General features: G+C 43.3%; 1 protein-coding gene across 3 annotated transcripts in view; it reads left to right on the plus strand.

Moving 5' to 3' along the window:
* Positions 1-16,214, plus strand: part of GRID1 (glutamate ionotropic receptor delta type subunit 1) — a 493,423-nt gene that overhangs the window by 201,612 nt on the left and 275,597 nt on the right. For all 3 annotated transcript variants that reach the window (XM_062580143.1, XM_062580144.1, XM_062580145.1), the window contains exon 3: positions 477-761. In XM_062580143.1, coding sequence (XP_062436127.1) covers positions 477-761 — 285 coding nt within the window. The remainder of the gene's footprint in view (positions 1-476; positions 762-16,214) is intronic.

Raw genomic sequence — 16,214 nt, forward strand, 5'->3', positions numbered from 1 at the left:
TAACTCGCTGTATTTAATTACTATTAGCTACTAATGAACTGTTTATGACTGTTATTGATGGACTGCCTGCTCCTTGGCTCCTCGGCCCCTGGAAGCGCGGATAGCGGGAGAAGCGCGGAGGACAGACCAACTATTTCGATTCCCACCGCGCCCGGGCTGGAGGGGGGCGCCGAGACCCTCGGGCCGGGCCGGGCGGGCTCGTGGCACGAGGCAGGCCCGGGGCTCGCCCGCCGCAGCCTCGTCGGCGGGGCAGAGCGGAGCGAGGGCGGCGGCGGCGGCGTCCCGTCCCGCGGGGGTCTCCGAGCACGGCCGCGTCCGCGCGGAGGCGGGAGGCCCGGGCTCGGCGGAGCGGGCCGAAGGGGCGACGCGGGGAGCGGCCGCCTCCCCGCGGGTCCTGTCCCTTTCCCCCCCGAGGCCCGCGGGAGCTGCGGGGGCCGACCTGAGCCCGCTTTCTGTCTGTGTCTCGTCTCCCGCAGCCTGCGACCTGATGACGCTGGGCATCCTGGCGCTGGTGACGTCCACGGGCTGCGCCTCGGCCAGCGCGCTGCAGTCGCTGACGGACGCCATGCACATCCCGCACCTGTTCGTGCAGCGCGGGGCGGGCGGCTCGCCGCGCACCGCCTGCCACCTCAACCCCAGCGCCGAGGAGGAGGAGTACACGCTGGCCGCCCGGCCCCCCGTGCGCCTCAACGACGTCACGCTCAAGCTGGTCACGGAGCTGCGCTGGCAGAAGTTCATCGTCTTCTACGACAGCGACTACGGTGAGCGCGGCGGGGTCCGGGCGCTGCCGCCCGGCGGGGCGGGGGGCGGGAGCGGGGGCGGGCGGCTCTGCGTCGGGGGCCTTTCCTCGTCGTTTGGCTTTCCCCAGGGCTCGCTGGGCTCCTCAAGGGCCGGGGGAAAGTGGACTCGGGCCTCTGGCTTGAAGGGAAGGTCGCTGTGAAAACTAACTTTCAGACAAGCGGCAAAGTTGCTTAGCAACATCTTCTACCCGGGCGGTGGAAGCTTGAATTATCTCTCGCTGCTTCAGTGAAATTATTAATAAAGCGTTGACGGTGATTGGCAGCGGTCACGTAGCTACGCGGGTGAGTTCAGCCTCTGCCCGTCCTCTGCGAAACGCCTCCTTTCGAAGCCGAGCACCGTTCTCTTTGAAAACGAACGTTCAATTAAAAAAATTCTTTTTTTTACCGTGCTTCCTCTCCCCCTTCTCCTCTTGGAGTGAATTCCACGGTGGCATCCTCCCTGACGGTAAGCCAAAAGGCTCCAGAGGCATCTCCTCCGGCAGAGCTTCCCTTTCGGCCGACGCTCGGGGAGCAGAAGCCGCTGCCCGCACGAGTTTAGTACCTTGTGCTGAGCGTAAACAAGTGACGAAAAAACAAAACTCGCCTTGTGCCAGGCCCTCAGAGTAAAAGGGAAGTGTGCACATCTATTATTCCTTTTTTTTTTTTAAACAGTCAACTGATGGAAATACTCTTCTGTGTGTTTAACTCAAAGTACTGTCATCACTCGTCTTAGGATACAGCGCTGGTGACAGGGAACAATAAATCTGCTACATCGCGTTTTAAAGCTGTGGAAACCCTCTGGATTTAAACTGATGCATATGTTTTTGGTGTGGTGACTTAAAACGAACAGAAAGATAGAAGAAACGGAGGTTAAATTGTATTTGGAGTAATACGTGTATTTGTTTATGCAGTTTAGCTTTTAGTTTTCCACATGCAGGATAGTTCCTCATTGCGTTTTCACTGAATAACACAAGATCGTTGTAGGTGAATCATCTTTTTTTGGTGTGAAGTTGGGCCATTCCCCCCACCCACCCTCTTCTTTAAGAACCCCCCAAACCAATATTGTATGCGAAGGCTTCTGAGCCAGAAGGACTTTTGAAAGGTTTAGGCGCACGTTTCTGTTCTGAGTTGTTAGTGGTGTTGCTAACCCTTTCTAAACAGCCAGTTTGAGGGTGATTTAAAATGCTGAATCCACCTAAGGCTCTATAAGACTTCAATTATATGTGCTAGAAGATTGCCGTGATGCTTCTATAGAGATAAGCTGTACACTCAAAAATCCAGCAACACAGTAAATAAACTGTCATTTACTTACTCCCCTTTATATATAAAACTTGACCAGTGAATGTTTTGAAAGTGAAGAATAGTGTGCATGTTGTGTGTTCTTTAGGTGGCCTGTTGGTCAAGATAGCAAAGTTGATGTGTAGTAGAGGGTTTGGTGTACAAAGATTTATTCAAATGTTTATTCCTAGGAGGGACGAGGTGGGGAAAAGGGCTTAAAGTGTCTTAAAGCATCATTTTACAGTTACTATTCCATTTTTTCTCCTGTTGTCTTGTAGTGTTAACCTTCCAAATCTGAAGGAAACTAGCCTGTTGGACTGAGGGATTTGCGAAGGACACAGCTCCAACCTCCAGGAGCCCTGGCCCAGCAGCACTGCAGTTGCCCCCACATTCAAGCTGTTGTCACCTGTTTTTCCTGGTAGCAAGCCTGGTTACTGAACCTGCTACCACTTACTCCAGTAGCATGGCTGTGTTTCTTTGCCTCTGTGAAAAGGGTTAACATCTCAGGAGCCAATCCTAATTCCTTTAATTCACATACTCTGTCAGTTGGGATATGATTTATCTCTTCTGTTTATCACAAATCGGCCTTCAGTCTGTAGCAGTAGGACAAACACTACCTGGGGGTGGAAGATTGCCATGTGTACTGTGCTCCTGCCAGTGCAGAGCATGTTGTCTATGGTGCTGCTTCTGGGCTAGTTCCTCTCCCATCCCTCTGGGATGGGAGAGCTATCTTAAACCCCAGTTTCATCAGAAAGGAGTGCTTTGCCTGGTTCCCTCCACTCCCATAAGTATTTTGCAGAACGAGTTTCCACAAAGAAACCAGGTCATTCTTGCATATTCTGGGCAGGCACTGGTAAATACAGAACAGGCAGTTTAGTTCCCAGGAAATTGTGTGTCAAGCTCCAGAGCAGCTCACTGCCTTTCAGGGCATGCCTGCTGCCCTCATGTCAGATGGCTTCAGCACAGCTCTGCTTATACACCTCCAGCAACTGGTCCTAGCTCAGTGGCAGGGACTGACTGCTGGCCCAGGGAAAGCAGTGAGGACAGAGGTCACTTGAAGAGCACGTGTTCATGATTATGGAGCATTTCCAGCACCAGGCTTCTGTGATTTACTCTAACAAATGGTCCTTCTCTACCTGCTCTGTGGAAGTTGTAATATTTTCCAGAGTAATGTTTTAATTTGTCCATCTGCTGATCTCTAAAAACTAGCCAATCCCTTGGTGATCTCTGTGTGGAAACTGTCAGGTTTTCTAAAGACAAAATAATATTATCACAATTTAAAGAAATCTCTTGTTCATAGTAATGCTGTGCTATACTAGAGCTGAAAATTGTTTACTTCAAGAGTTACTTGTCCCTCTTCACACATACATTTTTGCATTATAATTTCTGTACTGGCTAAATAAAGGAAAAGTAGCAGATTTGGTAAACAGAAATACAGAGTAGGTATTGAACAGCCTAGGAAACCCCTTTTATATAATTTTGCTTATAATCAAATATGCATTGTTTGACATTTGTTACTGAGAGTACAGAGAAATCTGCATGCACAATCTCAGTGAAAGAACGTGGTCCTTTTCAGTAAAATGCCTTAAATCCTGTTTTTGAACTTCTGTTACAAGAGATGGAGAGATTTCACAGGAAAGATGTGCAAGTTTTAAAGAAAAGAAAATGCTAAAGGGAAACGGTAGAAGCAGGGGTCAAACCGTGACATTCTACCTAACCTAAGCTTTTAAATCTTGTCACTCTTGTGGGGAAGAAATGAGTAATAGCTTGGTTCTGGAGAAGTGACCTTTCAAAGACCTCAGACTTGAAAGGAGTGGCATTCGGACTCTTCTCGATGATGCACGGCTCTCCTACTGAGCAGCACCAATGGGGGGAAGATCAGTTGATGCATCACCACTTAGTTCTGTATTTGTATAAGGAAAGAGAAGGGTTCATGTAGATAATGTGTTTCCATGACTTAACCTCGTTTTTCACTTATTTATGGTTTGGGCACAACTTCAGAAGTGTGGAAATCTACTCCATGTTGATCGTGATGGGCACTTTCTGCTGATCAGACTACTGCCTGATGGGTAAATCATGACTAGGAACTATGGTAATTCAAGTAAATGATAGCTGAGATCAGTCAAGCTGTCTGTCCTGCTGCTGGGCTGTAGAGTTGTCAGTGCTCAAGGCCAGAACAAGACAGTCGGAGTCCTTTCTCCATGCCTGCTGCTGTTCCCTGTTTTGTTCTGTGAAGGCTCTCTAGCCCCTCTAACTTTCCTTTCCCCTCTGAAATGGAAAGAAAAACTTGGCTTGCTTGAAACATGGCATGCAAAACTTCTCATTGGAAAAGCCTGTAGAGGAATAGGGCAGTTCTAGCTGAGCTACCGTATCTAGCAGAAATGGTTGTCTAACATGAGCTGATGACGTGGGAAGCAGATGACTGAACTGGTGTTTGAAATTTCTTTAGAAAATTTTTAGGCAACAGTTAAGTGGTGCATTAATATGAATTCTAGTAATAATAACTGAAGGGACCACTGTCGTCTTACATAAAACCCTTTGAAGTAAAATAAGGGATGAAAATCTCTCCCTGCATCATGGTATTAGGTTTTGATTTTATGGCAGAAAATCTGAGTTGGCCTTAAGTTGGTCAATGGCTGTTATACTGTGGAACTTGGTCTATCCATCTGTTAAAGAAGTCAGATCTGTTGTGTTATCTTGAAAAGCTTCAGCTGTGCTGATGTGTTTTGAATTGCTTTTTCTACTACAGTAATATCTTTTGTGCCTCTGTGTGTATTGGATTGGTGTATAAAGGCCTGCTGGGAAGTTTAGTGTTTTATTTTGTTGACCTCATGGATGCAGAGGCATCAGTAATCAAATTTGATGACACAAAAATTGGTATCATGGCAAGTTTCGTAAGGATGCTTACTAAGTTTTAAATGACGATAGGTTAAAAGCAGTGGGTGCTGCCCACAATAAGATGAGATTGGGTAATAAAAAAATTTGAACTCTACTACTTTGGGGAGGAAATAAACAGCCATATGGATAGAGGAAGGGATTTGAAGGATTTTGGAAGCTGAATGTGAAAATGATGAGGAATACAAAGTCATATTTCTGAAGAGTGTGTGAGTAATAGCTATGTTTTCAGGAAATTGATCTTTACTGTTGAAAATATTTTATCTCTGTGGTTATGTCAAGCCTCTACTTTCCTACATACATGCACACAAACATGTATTACTCATTGTAGGACAAAACAGTTCTTGTTTGTTATAACCTTGTAATGTCAGTGAAATGGTATCAGGTCTGTGAAAATGAGCTGTAATATTGTGTTCTTAATTCTTGGTGTCAACGACTGACAGCACTGTCTGGCTGAGAAGTTAGTATAAAAATTTTACAGAAGAAACTTTTTAAAAAGTTTGAGTCTCTCAGAACTACTGATGGAGCACTGTTACTACCAAAGAGGGAGGAGAAAAAAAACCGAACCCACACAAGCCCCAAACAACAATTAGTTGATTTATAAATTATTTTAATCTTTTTTTCCCCCCTAAGATTAGAGAGTTTTTTCATTATAATCATGGATGCCACATTGGTTTTGAATACTTTGGATCTTGCTACACAGAAACAGCTTGTTTTTCGATGTGATGACTTTTCTGGAAGTTTTTGTTTTCTTCAACAACTATATAGTAGAATTTTGTTCAAGTCCTACCTGTGAAGGACCTCTCTTTTGATTGGAAGTGGCAAGAATACTACCAATAGTTTTAAAATTGGCTTTTGATCCTGGAATGATCTTTCCTCCTGTGAGGAGGAAGGCGTGTTTGTGCAGATCACTAATCTTGCAGTTATTTAATTCACAAAGGAATATAGTAATGAAAACTGAGAAATACGTGGCTTTACACTGTCCATGTAATGCTGCAAATGGGTTGTGACATGAAACATAGGCTCACATCTAAAGCAAAGTAGAACATTTGTGCATAAGCCACCTTCACCTTACCTGCTTTATCTTTAAGATTTGCTTTATTCTGATAAGTATAACAAGCTATCTTCAGCTCCCTACATCACCAGCTCAGTTTTTGGACAACCATCTCTGCATAACAAGGACTGCCGTATTTCGCTCCCAGGGAGAGGTGTGTGCATGCTGGGTTTAAAGCACAGAGAAGGAACCCGGCTCTCGGGAAGTGCTGGGCCAACTGCACAAGGGTTTGCGCCTGTCCGGCAAATCTGTTGCCACCAGGAAGCATTAAGCTTCCTCCGCATGAGCGGTGTGGCTGGTTTGCCTATGTTACTACAAACGATCCTTTTCAGGTGGTTAGAGCATCCTGGCTGGAACTGCTGCAGAGCAGCCTGAGTTGGGATTGCTATATTTGAGTAGTAAAATGCACAGAATTTAAGCAGCCAGCAGCAAAGAAACTACTGCCAGAAGGCTGCAGAAGCAACGGTGCCAGGACAGAGTCCTTGGACATCGCTGCTGTTGCTGCATGTGGGGTAGGTGAGGGAGGAGTAGGCAAGACCTAGCCCCTCAGCTGGCAAGAAACAGCATCTTCTGAGCATTTATTCTACACAAATTCTGCATCACCTCGTTACTCATGCACAACAGAACTGCTAGGTGTCTGGACTTCAGGCAAATATAAAAACCTGGACAAAGCAAAGTTTCCTGGGAAGACAGTGTTTGGTAGCTTAACGTATAATTGGGATCCCTGCTGCAGTGTATGTTGGGATAGAAAGTGCAGAGTTTTCCAGGTCTCATGCAGACTTTATGATTCTATTAAGTAGAAGAAAAAAACTTGGCCTTTTGGCTTTTACATTGAATTTGATCGGGAAGCTATTGAAAAAATGGCATTGTGTGTTCCTCTATTTATCCTTGAATCCCTTTTCTGGCTCTAACAGCACTTAATGTAATTGGTCTACTTAAATTAAGCATAGGTTTTTGTCATTTCTGTTAGTATTTTTTCTTTATTTAGTAATACAGTCTATAACACTAAATGTAATTCAAGTCAATTTCATTTCAAATTATTACTTATAAATTAATTTTAGTACTTTGATTTTTAAGGTATGTGAGTAAGCATATGACTGGGAGCAAATGTCAGATGTCAGAATTCCCCCCCGCACACACTTTCCCCCATGTAATTCCTAACAGGGTTGGTGAACAGTGGACAGAGATTATTTCCCATAGAAGCTGTTCACTAAACACTCTCAAAGCAATATCTGATGTGATATATACAAATATCTTAAAGTTATGGTTCACCCTTTATTCTGAGTGAGTATTATCAGCGCTTATCTGGAAGTTCAGTAGCAGAAGAAGCTGCTCAGATATTTGGACAAGTAGCTTTGGGTAGTTTCAGGCAACTAGAATTGTTCATAAATTCAAGGCACATCTAAGAAATAATTTCAGCCTTTCAGATAGTTGGAATGCTGTTTTGCAAAGACAGAGGTATGAGTTCTTTTGAAAAATTTAAAATGCTGTCAGGTGGCGTTTTCAAAACAGAAGGCTTGTTCTCTTTTTCAAAATAGTTACATTTAAAACCAATTTGTATTTTTTAAAGATTTAAAAAGCAGGGAGGAGAAAGCTCATGGAAAAAAATAAATGTTTTATTGGAAGTAGTTTTCTACCAATATTTCAATTCAGTCATCCAATCAAAACTGGTTATTAATGTAAAACTGGTTATTAATGTGGTCCTGAAGGTGGTCTGTGTGCACTCCCTGATTCTTTACTGTTGTCTTTTCCAGCTCCTAGCAGTGTGTTGGAATAGTTGCTGGGCTCAGCTTCAGTGTTTTTTCAGTAAGTTGCGGGTAGCAATTTGGCCAAGGGTATTCCAGTGATCCACTGATAAACTGTGAACGAACGTACTCAGAAGGATTCTTCACATTTCTTCTCTTCCTAATAATACATAGTGACCGAGTATGTTCACGAATGGATAATGTTATTAGTCATTGCCTTCCACAGAAGAGATCAATCTTGGGGACCACAGCGAATACAAATTTCTTAATCTTTGTAGTGCAGAAGTATGTGGGGGAATGTTTGGGTTGTTTTTAATAAAGCCCTAAAGGTCAAAATGGTTTTCAGCATGCTGAGTGGCTATCAAGAAATACGTGCTATTGCCATGGTATTATCATGATGTTTTGAGCTTCCTACTTTGCCTACCTGGTATTCCTATACTTATACATTCATATATACATGTAAAATGGTAGACTACTGCACTTGTTTATAATATAGCAAATTTATTAGACAGCCTTTTGCTCAGCATTCAAGAGCTGCAAATGATCTGATGCTAATTGCATTTAAATGTAAAGCCACAGATTTCTACCACCACCTCTTCCCCTAGCCTGGGGATAGACAAGCTTGGATTACAAATAGTCTGCTCTGCAATGATTTTTGTGGATGTGGAATAAGTATTCTTTAAACTAAAACAAACACAATAAAAGATGTCTTCTCCCACCCCAGCAGAAGTGCAAGAATTTATTTTGTTGCAGCATGCAGCAAAGGAAGACACTTTTCCTTAGCTGAAAAAAAAATGAGTGATCAGGAAGGATAAGCAAAGATTGATTTATTTCCCCCCCTTCAGGTGGAGGTAAATGAATGCAAACAAAGATAAGTTACGTAGCCTGCCTAGGAGGTTATTAAATCAGGAAATAGTAGGAAATTAAAAAATATGAATTCCTGTCAGTGACATGCTCTTGGGATTCATATTGAACAGGCTTTCATCTCAGTACTTCCTCTCTTCAGGAGCAGTTGGTGTGAAACTGCAGACACTTGCTCAGGTGTGTGTGTCTTGAAGCATCCGAGTTGTGTAGGTTCAGACCAGAACTTTGTTCTATACTTGACTGTTAGTGGTGCCACAAGTATTGTCTACTACCTTTAGGACTTAGTAGTAAACTCTCTGTTCAGTCAAGTTTTTACTGTAGCATTTGAGCTATTTACAATTTAGTGCATCACCCTACAAGGTAAGGTAGTTGTGCTAATTCTGTTGTAGAAATGATGCACTGAAATATTGGCCTTTAAGGTTATTTTATGTGTTCTTATAAATTAGGTATCTAGTCCCCTTGATTTTGGTAAGGTTTATGGAAAGGGTTCCCTTTCTGGCCAGAGGAGTGCAGAGACAGATTTTTTGAATCCCTTGTATTGTGCTGTGCAGGCTCTCTTCTACCTTCTGTCTTTATATTCTGGAGCATTTAGCATCCATATCTGTTTTGGGAGTTATTTTAAGAGTTCTTTCAATCATTTTAGAGGCAAATGCATCATTAGACTGTAAAGAATTAAATAAAAAGTGGAACAAAAAAGGCTTCGCAATTTGGTTTATTCAGAGTCAGAGCCCATTAGGAATGTAATCTGGATGTCTGAATTTCATTGGAGAGATTTAATATTCATCCTGTTATGATTTTGATGCATTTGTTTAAATGAAAATAATATAATTTTTGTGTACAAAAGTAATAGAGGGTATTAGCCTCATTACTGGGAAACATTGAATCCTAATGAGATGCTTTTAATACTGGACGCTTTGTTTTCGTATCTGTTGCTTTGGTAATGAAGATTCAAATAGCCCATTTCTATCAAGAACATACAGGAGAATCAGTGAGGTTTTCTCTTGCAATAATTTCATTGATCGTTCTCTGTGAAGGGAAGGCTTTGGCTGGGAAACATAGCTATCACGAAACTGTTTAGAGGCAGTGCGGTTTATTTAATCAGCTTGAAAGGACTGTGAGGTCAGGAACTATTGATGATCCCCAGCTCCCCATCCGACCTATTAGTAAGAATCAAAGTCTTGGCTGGGTAAATCTTCAGCTATTGCACAGCAGACTTGGGAATCTGGGGTGGGGTATGCAGGTACTGGGAATTCAGCTCTGACAGGCACTATACCACTGGCTCGAACTCTTGCAAGGTAATGGCAATGTTAATGGTGATGTCCTCTGGTCTGCATCTGCCCACCCTTTACTTGTATCAGCAGCAGGATATCTGCCCAGCAGTGTGCACCTGTGCAGAGTTAGGAAAATGGAGGAAATTGATTCAATTAGGAAATTGAATGATGAGGAATGATGCTGTGGGAGGAACAGTTGTGTGTGTTCATACCGAAAGATATGTTCAGACCCTGAAATACTAAATAACCTTTCTACCTACTGAACTGTAGCCCCAAGGTCTTGCTTTGTGCTGATACAGTTTAACCTCTCCCTAATTCGTAAAGTCATCTTCCTTTGGCCCACTGCTTTTCATATGTGATGGTAACATTCAGAGGAGTTGAGATTAATCTTGCCTATGATTATAACATCGTTATAACATCAGGAGAACAGTGTTAAGAAAAGAATAATCCAAACCAGAATCAATACTCTGTATTGCTTTAATGCTATGACTGACAACATCTTTATAGGAACGAATTGTCTCTTTTCCATTTATTTTTGTAAGTAGGAATTTGAATCTTCCCCCGCTGCAGAAGAGTAAGTAAAGGTCAAATTCTGGCATTGTATCTGTAAGACAGCACCGCCTGGGCGCCAACACCTACCTGGATATCCTACCAGGCACTTGGGTAAGAGAAATGCTGTCGGCTTAACAGCAGCGTGTTTTAATTTTGAGTGAATATCTTCCCTGTTGTTCTGCATTAATGATGCTGTGTTGTGATTACTCTGGATGGAAGTATGTGAGCTAATTAAATTTTATGAAAAAACACAACTTAGACTGCAGATATTTGACTCCAAGGGGCAGTCCTGGTGCCTAAGGTGCACTCTCTCTCCCATTAGCAAGCTGTATTTGGTACTGTCCTCCATCTCTGCTCTGCAGAGTAGTGTCTGTGGGAGTCTTGGTGGTGGTACTTTGTGCAGTGTATTTTTCATTTTCTCCCATCTTGTGCATCCACATTACCCTGGACAAGCTGTAATTAAGTAAAACAATCTATTACAGTATTAACAGAGGAGTAACAAGGGCAGCCTTGCAGTGGGAAGGGTGAGAGGCAAAGGAAGAGGGACACTTTAAATGCTGGTTTATTGGCCACTTAGTTGAGTTGACCGATAACAAATGTATTCATCCTTTTCCTTCTCTAAAATCCTCTTAACGGCATTAGAAAGATTAGTTATGTTCATTACAAAGCATAACAGAGGGGTGAAAACCCAAAAGCGTAGGTTTGGAAAGTGCGGCAGCCTCTCGGTAACCACAGACTGGCGTCGGAGGAGTTTTATGGGTGTAATGGCAGTAATGTCGTTCAGGGATGAAGTGTTTCTTGGCTGAATGTCGCTGTCCTTCCCCTGCTGGCGCTCTGAATGCTGCTGCCCTTCCGGCACTGGCTCCCTGCTTCTGCGCTTCCACGCTCCGTGTCCGTCTCCGCAGGCAGGCTAGAGGTAGACATTGCATTTGTTGGCTTTTCCTTAGCATCCAGTATTCTTCATCCTGCTCAGAGTACTGTGATTTAACCAGTTCACTTCTGATCTGGCTTAGTAAATCCTGCTGTGCAGCAGTAGCAGCCTGAGAAAATTAGTTAATTAGCAATAATAGAAATCTCAAATGCTTTTGGTTGTGTCAGTAAGACATTCAGTGCCTCTTCAGACTTGCATCAGAAAATCATTTGATTTAGAACATGCTGTGATTGAAAACATTCTTATTAGCCTTAACTAAGGTGGCAAGAGTGAAATACGAAGTTGGCAGTGAGATTTGTTTGTTTCACTTCACGGGCTTAGCTCACAACTAAAAATGATAGAGAAACTTACTTTCACCTACTCAGTGACTTCATTGCAGCACCTTTAAAAAAAATAGTGTAAAGATTAACAAAGCTAAAAGTTTCACATTTGGAAAGAGGGAGAGAAGGAAGTTTGTAGTTTTATTTTCTTGTGTGTCATACTGCAGACTAAAGCATCTGAATTAGACTGGTTTAAATGATAAAGAATAAATGATGAAAACTTTGTCCTCTTTCAGTGAAAGAGCATGTACATTACTATGTGGTTATGCAAGAACTGATGTACCAGAGTAACTTTAAATGGATAAATATCTCCTTGAAATCCACACGTAAATGAGTAATCGTAGAAAGGGAACTGAGGAACTTATCACCTGTCTGAAGTGATCAGAACCACTGTGGTTCTCGCAGCTGCAGAAAGGTCTGCCTGGTGTGGCAAACCCCTGCACGGGGCCTTTTTAGTACCAGAGCCTGGTGCCATGCCAGGAGGCCCACGCAGCAGCAGCAGCTCCTCTCCTGCAGATTGCATGCACATGCTGAATTGCTCTATCTTTAGACATAGAGGGACTGCAAAGGCTAAATATAACCTTAAATTGAAATATATAAAGCTGTCTGCAGAACGTGCCTGTGTATGTGTATGGGAGGACTGAGTTGTTTGGGTGTGTGTGTGTGTGGTTTTTTCAGCATGGTTCCTGAAAAATAAGACATCTATGATTGTCCTCTGCATGCCTGAGATTCTGTCAGTCTGCCTGTGCCCTGAATAATTTTGTTTTTGTAAACCAATTTGATATATAAGAGGCCTCAAAGCTTTTCTACACATTTTGCAAAAATAGGCAGTCAGTACAGGAGAGAGCTGCAAACTCGTGCTGCATGAGAGGAGACGGTGTGAGCGCGGTTGCAGAGGATTAAACAACAAGGAATCAACCCAGGCACAGCGGGAGCTTGCTGTAGCTTGACGGCAGAGAGCCTCCAAAGGAGGAGGATCTTACGGAAAGACTCAAGGGTGCTGAAAGCTTCGGTGAGACGTTATTAAACAAGAGGTAGTCCAACTATCAGGCACAAAGTCTCAGGATTCATGACTGCCGTTGCTTATGAAACAAGTTGTTTGTTTCTAATGTTCCAGCGCTTAATTCCTCTTGTGTGTTGATTAACCTTCTGTGTTCAGGAAGACATGCTGGTGTGGGGGTGAGTAACGGACTGGGATGGAGTAAACCACCTCTGCAGGGAGGCGGGGAAAGATAACAAATGCCACCCTCTGCCTACAGCGGTTACTGTGGTGGCTTAGGATGTGCCAGGACAGAGTTGTGGTGCAGCATCTACCTTTCTCTTCTTGCTGGGTTTTTTTTTTTTCTCTCTGAAGATAGCCTTTGCTTGGGACTCCATGAAATTTATTCTTCTGCTCACTGTGGCCATTAATCACCTTATAGTAGAAACAGGCAAATTTGAGCCCCTTCTGCTGCAGAATGGCTGGCTGTGCCACCTGAGGGAAAGGAAAATCCTTACAAAACTAATAAGCATCTGGCGCGAGGGGGAAGCGTTTGAGCAGATCTGACCCTTTGTAGGAGAGGGGTGCTTTTTTTCATTGCAGGGTTTGCATATTGATGTGAGAAAGAAAAATTAACCTTGCTACTTAGCAAAACAATAGATAATTGGATCTCTGTTTCTTATTAATAATGACAGCACTTAACACAAGTTGAAGCATCAGGAAAACCATCAGGGGATTCTTAATAATTGTTTAGAAAACAAAAAAGTAAAGTTGGATTTCCTCTTGCTTGTGATCAATGCTGTTTTTCCAAGTATCGCTTCAGCAGAATCTGTAGGGACAATTATTTGTCATTGATTTATTGGAAAATAGGGATTTAAGAATACCTTTGATTTCTGTGTTAATATAAGCAATTTTGGACAAATGTGGGTCGCTCTTCCTAAACAAAGAGAATGTTCTTATCACCCACCCAGTAGAAAAAAAATACCTTAGCTGAAATGTTCCTATGAGGAATTGATACTGACTTTTTTCTTTCATAAAACATAATAAAAATTAACAGCTAAATGTTTTTTTATTCTAATAATGATTTAAAGACTGGAAACTAGTAAGCAAAAAGAGACCTACGGGAATATGCAAGTAGCTTTCTTTCCCTTATGTATCTTGTTGGAGGATTGTTGTTTTTTATTTAGCTAATTCTTTATATGCTGAAGTTATCTTTTTTTTTTCCCTTTTGTGTTGAGAGAAAGTATCCTTTTTCTTTAAAAGGAAAGAGGAAGAAAGATAATCTGAAAGAGGATTTTAAGCAATGTTTCTTGCTGTTAATTACTGTGGGAATCTTACAGGAATTGTGTATGTGATGTTAATTCCTAGTTTAGTAGTTTGAGGCGCGAATACATCTACAGGCAAGTTTCCCATTAAAGCCCTTCTGCGTGAGATGAAGCTGTGCTGTCAGACACCAGGAGCTTACTGCGGCCTGTCTTACTGTGGCGTGACTCCTGCTTGGGACTGGACTTGTTGCTATGAATACGAGAAGTACATCGCATGTTGAAGATGAAGCTGAAATAGCCCTTAAACCCGCCGTAAAGACCGCAGAAGACGGTGAGAGCCATAGAGATGGTTCTCTACGAAGCCTCCTGCGCGTCAGCGTAATGTGTCGGGCGCCGGGGGCTCCTCGAGCCGAAGGGTCGATCGGACCCCCCTCGGCCCCGCCGGTGACGTTCATCTCGGCCCCGGTCGGTCCCTCTGCCGTCGCGGCGCCTCGTTCTCATCGCTCGGAGTAGCGTGTGCCTGGCCGCCGTCAGCCCGGTTTACATGCGCGGCACGCGAGCTCCCGCTTATCGCAGGGAGAGCAGCAGCCCTTAATCTAGCATTAAAACCAAACGATATTCAGGTCCCTCTTGCTGTGACTTTTCCACAGCTTTTCTGTCTGTCAAATATTCAAGTCTCAGATAGTGGAGCGGGGGAGTGTTTTAGACTTGCTTTTTTAAAGCGGTATTTTTCATGAAGGTAATCGATGGCTGTCGGTAAGATTCAATTGACATCAAGCCTCTACAGCTGCTTAATAAAACTGAAGTGACAGAAACCAACCCCCAAACCACCTGTTCGCATGTTTCAAACAAATCTCTTCTGAACTCTTGGAGAAAATGAAAGTGGCGTGGCCCTGTTTCATCATGAAGCTTGAAAAGACCCCCCTGAACTGTCCCCTTACAACAGGGGACCTGTGTGTTAGTGTTCCTGGCCTGGAGATGGCTCTTCCTTCTCCTCCTGGCACATTGACTCAAAGTGCTTAATAAGACTCGAGTGCTTGATCAAAAGGTTATTGAAGCAATGGTCGTTTTTCCAAGATATGAGCTTTAGGAGAGGCCCCACTGTGCATACAGTCAGTTTTGTCCCCTTTATTTTAAGGGTGGTGAGGAAGCTGGATCAGTACTAAGTTTGGAGGACTTCTGTGTTCCACGAACGCGTGGTTCAGGTGACAGCCACGTGCTTTGCAGTTGATGTCTACTTGAGGTGCGGGCGTTCCTGTCCCCGGCTTCCTTGCCCCAGGCGTGGGCAGTGGGGCAGCAGAGCCGCCCCTCGTAGCGGGAAGCTGGTGAGACACCAGTGCTTGTGCTGTGCTTCGCAGGGGGGCTTGTCTCGTGCTCGCGTTGCCAAGGCTGTGTATCAGAGCCTCAAAATGTCTACCTTTCTGCCCTTGGGATCACCATTGCTTTACAGAATTCACACAAATGTATTAATTAGAAACAGCTTTAACTACAGAGCTAGTATAGAGGGAAACTTCTAGGAATAAGAATTTGGTTTGGTGTCGTTTAGGCACATTAAGCAGAAGTGAATCTTCTGGGATAAAATGCAATTTGTACTTTCTGCAGTCAACACTAAGCTTTCTGGATTTCCAAATAACCCAGCATTGCTGCTGGAGGGTATGGACCAATGCAGGACATGCAGACTTTACAGCAGCATGTTTTCGCTGAAGTAGCTTTTAATTTCCTGTGTTGTTTGCTTTGTATCTCCACAGCATGGAGCATGTTAGCTGTGCATGCTATCTTTGTAGGAATATATACATAAGAAAAGGGGAATGGGGGGATTGGTAGTATCTGTTTTCTTTAGTGCTATAAAGCTTTTTATATTGTAACTTTGTTTTCATGTAGCCCTGGTAGCTTTCTGTAGCATTCTGCTTTTTAGATTGAATTTTTGTCATGTTTGGATTGTCCTGGAGAGTGAATTATTTTGGAAAGGTCAAGCTATGTGGATAATTTGGTATTGATTTGCTGAACGTAAAGCACCTGGCAAATCCAGAGGAGTTTGTGTTTTTACATACTGTGAGCTGACTACACCCTTGTATTTTCTTCTGTTCTTGTTTTCTTTCCTGTCTCTTCTATGCATCAAATGGCAAACCTGGTGCTTCCACGGTGTTACGCAGCATGCACCAAGCACTTGGTTGCCAGCAGCTTTCCAAGGTAGTGCAGCCCTGACGCTGCAGTTGTTACTGGGTGGTGGATGTATGAATTTCTCCTTGACTTTCCATAGTTCAGTAGGTGCTTTATTAAT

Source organism: Rhea pennata, chromosome 7 (assembly GCF_028389875.1).
Source record: "Rhea pennata isolate bPtePen1 chromosome 7, bPtePen1.pri, whole genome shotgun sequence".
Classification (NCBI taxonomy): domain Eukaryota; kingdom Metazoa; phylum Chordata; class Aves; order Rheiformes; family Rheidae; genus Rhea; species Rhea pennata.